Below are 7,820 nucleotides of genomic sequence, written 5' to 3'. Positions count from 1 at the left end.
TCTCAGCCTGACACTGAACTACTGATGGACAAGTTTATCACACTACTGTAACTCTCTTTTGTCTGGTCTACCAAAAAAAGCTGTAAGTCAACTACAGACAATACAGAATGCAGCAGTGCGAGTCCTCACTAAAACAAGAAGGAGAGCACACATCACACCAGCATTAAAATCACTGCACTGGTTACCTGTTAGTTTCAGAATACATTTCAATATTCTCTTACTAGTCTATAAATCACTCAATCACGTAGTCATGCACCTGAATATAGCTGTCAGTTATAATCATCAAAATTAAAAGAAATAAACACTTGAAATATATCACTCTGTGTGTAATGAATCTATATAATGTATGAGTTTCACTTTTTAAACCGAATTAGTGAAATAAATCAACTTTTTGATTTTTGATGATATTCTAATTTATTGAGATGCACCTCTATAACAGACATGCTCTCAAGGTATACACCCATTAGATCCCTGAGGAACTCCTAACAGTTCCAAAAGCCAGGACCAAGAGACATGGGAAAGAAGCTTTTAGTTTATATGCCCCCAGCCTTTGGAAAACTCTGCCAGAATACCTAAGAATGGCTGAAATGGTGCACTTAAGACATACCTCTTTGAACTTGCTTATCACTCACTGTTACATTTATCTGTTTACTTACCTCTGGAAATTCTGTGTGTTTGTAAGCTGTCAAAGCAAACCCACCTCCAAAAGTTTTACAACAGGTAAGATGAAAAAAGACCAAATTTCTGTACAGCTGGAATGAATCATCACTCATGATTTACTGTAATACTCAGACTACATGTCAATCTTTTCAGAGATTCCAGTCCCAGAGCGTCTGACTGTGAGCTCCATCACTGCATCATCTGCTAGCCTCAGCTGGCTGGTGTCTCCTGAGATGGAGCAGACTCCACACAGCTTCCTGGTCTCTTACCAGAGTGAAGGGACTGAGCTACAGTCCTTCTCTATTAGGTCATGCAGCACAGTCATCACAGGCCTGAAACCAGGAGCTGACTACACTGTTAGAGTCTGCACTGTTTCCAGGGGGAAAGAGAGCCAACCTGCTTCTGTTCAGATGAAGACTGGTAATATACCATTTATATTTTAATATATACATGGACTTATCCACCAAACCTTCTTTTGATTTTTACTTATGTGCAATTAGGAATTGCACAATGACGTTTCATTACAAACTATCTGATTGATTGTGGTTCCTTGAGAACTTTTCACCAAAAATCTAGACTAAAAATAAAATAAAAACATCTTCAGAACATTACATTTGGAGATGAAACATTTTTTTTTAAAGCTTCCCATTACAGTAAGTGAAACAACAATACATGAGACTACCACTTAAAGTGCCCTGTAGCCCTAATGCTGATCTGTGGTGTCCTCTGATTTTAGCGTGAATTTTTCATGAACTTCAAATTAACTTTACTGCAACACTCTCCCTTGCTTTGAATCTTTAGAAGAACATTTTTAACACACCTTTTCCATCCCTAAGATCCCCCACATTCCACAAATATTTCAAAGCAAGCAGTTGTCATGACACCAAGAACAAGCTATTAAAATAAACACAAAAAAATACAAATTACAATCTACTATAATATTAACCCATAAAACAGTTTGCCTGAGTTTATGACAACCATATGTATGTTTTGTGTCATAGGGTAGCATGTGGAAACTGCATGTCAACATCACAACAAGCATCACTCAATGGCCTGTTTCTGTTAGTTGAAGATGTGCGTTAAAGTAATGAGGATAAAGTACCAGTGCTGAGACTGTAGAATGTTATAAACTTCACTGTCAGCCAGAAGCATGCATTCACAGGTGACTGGAAGAGTTCATTAGCGCCCCCTGTGGGGAGGAAAACCATAGACAAAAATAAAGACAGTGGACATTTTAACCAGGTAGTGTAGTAGAATCCAGAACGATCCAGTAACCCAGTACAATGCTATCCAGTACAAACAGCCAAATATGTTTTAATCCCCAGAACTCCTCCTTCCTGAGCTGCTGTCATCTTTGGGCCTGGGGGATCTTCATGGAGGGAAGCTCACACTCAGCTCAGTCCTGGAGATCAACAGTAACACAGTGTCTGACAAACCAGCACAAAGTCTGGAGAAGATACCATGGACCTTCTTAAGAAATCTGATGATGTCCAATTTAAATGCAAGAAATATCAAATGTGCACAAGACCAGCCAATGTATGATTATAGTTTCACTGATGCTAATGATGATGATTCTGATGCCATAAATCCTCTAGATTTGATCACTGCTCTTTTTCACTGCTCAGATCCTTTCCTCCAGCAGGAAATGGTCTCCAAAATGTCCATGTGCCAGTTTGCTGTTCCTTTGGTGCTGCCAAACTGTGACACACAGCAGAACACTCTGATGCTGTGGGCCATGAGAGACCTGGTTAGAAAGTTCAGACCTTGCTCTCTAGCAGGTGACAGGACATTTGTAGAGGGCAGGATCATAGAAATGGACATCCCCATGGTGTCTTTTGTAAGACTAGGAGAGAGCAGTCTGCCCAAATCTCAAACTCTGAACAAGTTGCTCAGTAATCCTCATCAGCACAACAACACATTTGTTCACCGTGACATGAAGTGTGGTGATGTGCCCAGGAGAATCTCAGATGGTCTGGTTGAAGTCAGCTGGTATCTACCCTGTGGGAACACAAACATTGACATGTTCACACAGCCAGTGGCCATAGCCAATCTGAGAGGAGACGGCAGGGTGTTTAAGACCCAGATGTCCTTCCTGTATGAGACCTCAGCTGCAGTTTTCATCTTCAGTGATGACCTAGAGGTAGACCTCAGCACTCTGAGCAACAGAGAGAGCCGAGCTGAGCTGTTCCTGGTAACCAACTCTCAGAGTAAGACCTTCAACATGGAGAAACTCAGGGATAGATGCAGGAAGCACAAGGTGAATGAGACCAATGTGATCATCATGAAAAAGCAGAATGATGCAGAGTTTGTAAAGGCTTTGCGTTTCCATGTGAGTGGTGTCATTAGAGGTAATCCACATACAATGAAAGTGGAAGATATGGCTACTGTTGCTCGTCATGGTATTGTGGTTGATGAAGACTGCACTGGGTGCAAAATTGGCAGAAAAAATGCTGAAGCTATCACTGGAAACATTCAGGATGTTGTGAAATTCAAGAAAGACCAGTTGCCTTTACATGGTGAACTCTGGAAGGAAATCAGTCAATTAGAAAAAGAGAGATGCAGAATGCATCATGCAGACAAAGACATAGAGGGTTACAGGAGTTCACTCAAGACAAAAGAAACAAAACTCAGAGAGAAACAGCAGCAGAAGGCTGTCTCAGAAGCCATGAGGAAATTCACTGCTGGAATCTCAGGGTCAGGAACACAGCGTCTATACTTCCTGAAGTGGCTGAAGATTCAGCTGGACACCCTCTCTAGACAGAATCTGTGCACACTGAGAGAGCATTACAAAGACTGCTGTAGAAACACACCACAGAATAAGAAGCTGATTGCAGATTTAGATTACAAAATCTCCAACTGCTCGTTGGGTCCTGAGCACTTCTTCCGTGAGCTGGGCCAGCTTTATGAGTGTGCTTGCTCCCTTCCAGAAAACAACCCAGCCCGACAACAAGTCCAGAAGCTACCTGCTCTGTGTGCTCAGATGCTGCTGGATGGGTTTCCAGTTGAGCTGGTCGATGGAGACGCATCAAACATCCCAATGAAGTGGATAGAAGAGGTCCTGACTCAGCTACATCAGATGGTGGACACCAAGAGTAAGATCCTGGTGTTGACTGTGCTGGGAGTGCAAAGCACTGGGAAGTCCACCCTTCTCAACACCATGTTTGGAGTGCAGTTTGCAGTCAGCAGTGGAAGATGCACCAGAGGAGCCTTCATGCTGCTGATTAAAGTCTCTGAGGAACTTAAATATGGGCTCAAGGGTGACTTTATCATGGTCATTGACACAGAGGGCTTCAAATCACCTGCACTGGCGGCATTGGACACAAGCTACGAACACGACAACGAATTAGCAACGCTGGTCATAGGGCTCAGTGACATCACCATCATCAATATTGCCATGGAGAACTCCACAGAGATGAAGGACATTCTGCAGATTGTGGTCCACGCCTTTATCAGGATGAAGGAGGTTGGGAAGAAGCCCAGATGTCTGTTTGTGCATCAGAATGTGTCAGACATGTCTGCTCATGACAGCAACATGAGAGACAGGAAGAAGCTGATGGAGCAGTTGGATGACATGACCCAAGCAGCAGCAAAAATGGAGAAGAATCAAAAGTATGCAAAGTTCACTGATGTGATGGACTATGATCCTGACAAAGACAGCTACTACATCCCTGGACTTTGGCATGGAACTCCCCCAATGGCCCCGGTGAATGCTGGGTACACTGAAGCTGTATTTGAACTCAAGAAGAGTTTAATTGGCTCCTTACAAACAACTGATGATATCATGGCTAATGATGTAACAGAGTTCCTCAGATGGACGCAGAGTTTGTGGAATGCTGTGAAATTTGAGAACTTCATCTTTAATTTCAGGAACAGTTTGGTGGCAGATGCATTTTCAGATTTATGCACTCAGTACAACACTTGGGGGTGGTCTTTCCAATCTGAGATGAACAGCTGGCTTATAACCAAGGAAACAATGATATCCAATTTTGGAGTGACAGAAAAGAATTTCCAAATGAATCTTTTACGTACCAGGCTCAACGAGTGGATACATGAGGCATCAGAGAAGCTGCATGAAGAAGAGCAGACAATCCTGACCAACCTTGACAAATACTTTCAGAACAAGGACGGCAAAGTCAGTTTAGTAGAGAAATACAGACAGGACTTCCGAACAAGTGCCAACTCTCTCAGACGACACATAGAAAATTCAATGAAACACTCTTTGGAGAAGGCTGTTGAAATCCGAGAGGGAATGGAAAAGGTGAACAAAATCAAGGAGAAGCAAATGGATACAATTGAGAAAAAGGTCTGTGAGCTGCTGAAAGAGTGTAGAGAGAGAGAAGGAGATTTATCTGAGGGTGAACTCACCAGAGAATTTGAGAAAACGTGGGAAGGAATAATTTCTGAGTTATCTGGAGCCACAATGCCACAGATAGATGTTTACATGCACCATCTGCTCAGGTCAAATTTAGATTCAAAGGGGGGATATGTCCCAGAAAAATTCAATGCAGTTGGCCTAAGATCTAATGGACAGGAGAAATTCATCGTTAAAACTAAATGGCTTTCAAATCGGACTGTCAGTAGAAGGAGATTGTTTTCATGTCTCTACTCCACTGATAAAAGAGATCTGCAAGAGATCTGTGACGATATCATCAGAAACTGTGACATTCTTATTTCTGGTCACATAAGCGCCATGGGTAGAAACAACAAAGGTTACCATGAGACGTACATCAAAGACGTCCTCAAGGCTATTGATGACCAGGTGAAGGTTCATCCTCAGATTAAAAATAAATGTGAAGCTTCTTTAAAGTTTTATGTCTGTGGCCGTGCAGCGAGGCTCTTCCAGAAAACACACAAGGAATTCATTGTCCGCAACGACCAACATAATCGTCTGATGGAGTCTAAACCCATATTTCTGGAGAAATTCATAGAATCATCCTGTGAAAAAGATCAGTGCCAGAAGAGAGCTAAAGAATTCACAGAGACCTGTGTGAAGCCAGCAGTTGAGGACTACGTCACCAAAAGGCTTGGTCCAGATATTGCAGATGAAATTATGACAGGAGATGGAGGAGTGGCGCACAGCACACAGAGTCGCTTCACCCTTTTAAAACAGCCCCTTGATCAAAACTCATTTCAGAACTACAGTGATTTTGCAGGATCACATGGAACATTTGTGAAAAACTCGATAAAGGAACTAATCATTGAGGAAATGTCATCAGGTGAACAAATGCAACAATTGGAAACCAAACTCCTTTCTAAGATTGTTAAGAAAATAACTGCCACGATCACCAGGATCTCCAAAAGCATGGACATAGAGGAGTTCATATCACAGTTCTACTCTGACCTTGGGGATCAGCTGGTCTTTCCAAGAAGTGCCTTAGACGACTTTTTGTTTCTCATCAACGCCAAGACAGACCAGTTTGCCATCAATCTCAAGGAGTTCATTAAGGAAATGGAATCACATTTAGTTCAGGAGTATGCCAACAAAACAGGCATCTCACACATCACTGAAAGAATAACACACCTGCCCTCTAAACCCCATGAGCTGCTCTTCACCAGACTGTGTGGATGTGGGGAACACTGTACCTTATGTGGTTCACCCTGTGAAGCAGGAGGTCAGGACTACAGGTCAGGGGGAGGCCTCAGAATAGTGGAAAATAGTGAAGTTCAACTATGTTGAATAATTAAATGTGTTTGCCTCAGTACTCTTGGGAGATTTTGAGGAAATTTTTTGACTTGGTTTAGTTGCTGGCAGTTAGTAGTTCAGTACCACACACACACACTGCACATACACACACACACACACACACACACACACACACACACACACACACACACACACACATGCACTGCGGTTAGTAGTTTAGTACCTGATTATTTTCTCTTCTGTTCAAATGGTTGAAGAGATCATGAAGTGAATTTAGACATTTTCACTTTTTATTTACAGGTTTTCCTTTTGAGGCCACTAGTTATTTGTTTGATTTATTATTATTACGTTATTTTATTATTGTATCACGTTTTTCAATGAAGAATTTGGTTCTTTGTTTATGTGTAGTGACCACCTTTCATTATGAAATGAATACAGTTCTGATATAGCCACAGTAATGGGCTTCAATCAACCCAATTTAATTATTATTGTGTAATTGACACCAAGTGTGCATATTACCTTCATAGATGCTAATGTGTTTCTTTATTCATTGTGTTTGGGGCTTACTATGGGATGTCAGTGTAACCAGTGACTCTCCATCTTTTTATTCCACTCTATTAATCTACATGATATATGATTTAATGCCCTAGTTAACAAGCATGTTATATATAGTTAATAAATGGCACAACAATCATATTTGCTTCATGACTATATTTTTTCTTTGCTTTGTTCAGAATAGTGTTGTGGAAATCTTATAAAAAACAGTCATATAATTAGTTATTAGTAATTCTTTTATTAGTTTATTACGTTTATTAGTCTTCTGCAGAAGGATCAGAGACAAACATATTGAGCAGTAAACTCCTTTGTATTTCACATAGCTTTTCAGAATTACATTTGCAATTAGCATAATTTCTAATACCACCCCCCCCCCACCCCCCCCCCCCCCCCCCCCCCCCTTTTAACACTTTCCGATACATAGTTATGCAACAGGCTGTTTTCATCCGGTACAGTAATTGCGTCCTGTTTTTTTATGGCATCGAGACAAGCAAATGGGGATTTAGCTTTTACATCACACATCTAGTTTAAACATAAGCATCGGCACATTCAACATCATCATATCACCCAGGGGTTATTCATTATTCTAAACCTGATTGTTCAAATCCTTGATTGTGATTGGCTAAAAGCCGTTGTAAAATCCAGCATTACCTTACAATTTGACCTGATTACATTCCATATTACTGCGCAGCGAATGGCAAGGCATTCATATAGCGCATTTCATACCCAGTGTTCCATCTGGCTGTTGCGTTGCTTCAAGGGTTGCGTGGCAACGATTTATTTAGGAACTATAATTTTTAGTGGAGGAAGAATGACGGTTTATCATTAAACTATTGTTTCTTAAATTGAATTGTCTTTATTTATGAAACCATATCAAATATGTGTAGTAACAGGTTTAGAAAAGCAATAAGCCCCGCGAGTCCGTGCTTTGCGCTGATTTTAGAACAGGTAAGGGGGTTTA

At 41.1% G+C, this 7,820-nt stretch overlaps 1 protein-coding gene across 1 annotated transcript; it reads left to right on the top strand.

The window, feature by feature from the left end:
* Nucleotides 1–1,810: 1,810 nt before the first annotated feature.
* Nucleotides 1,811–6,337, top strand: LOC308379821 (up-regulator of cell proliferation-like; the record flags this gene model as incomplete). The annotated part of the gene is made up of 2 exons (XM_080857084.1): nucleotides 1,811–1,822; nucleotides 2,003–6,337. The coding sequence occupies 2 exons, from the start codon at nucleotides 1,811–1,813 to the stop codon at nucleotides 6,335–6,337; spliced, it is 4,347 nt and encodes a 1,448-aa protein (XP_080713210.1).
* Nucleotides 6,338–7,820: the final 1,483 nt, after the last annotated feature.

The sequence above is a fragment of the Sprattus sprattus genome, assembly GCF_963457725.1.
Source record: "Sprattus sprattus genome assembly, chromosome: 18".
NCBI classification, from domain to species: domain Eukaryota; kingdom Metazoa; phylum Chordata; class Actinopteri; order Clupeiformes; family Clupeidae; genus Sprattus; species Sprattus sprattus.
This window is presented reverse-complemented; position numbering and strand designations above follow the sequence as displayed.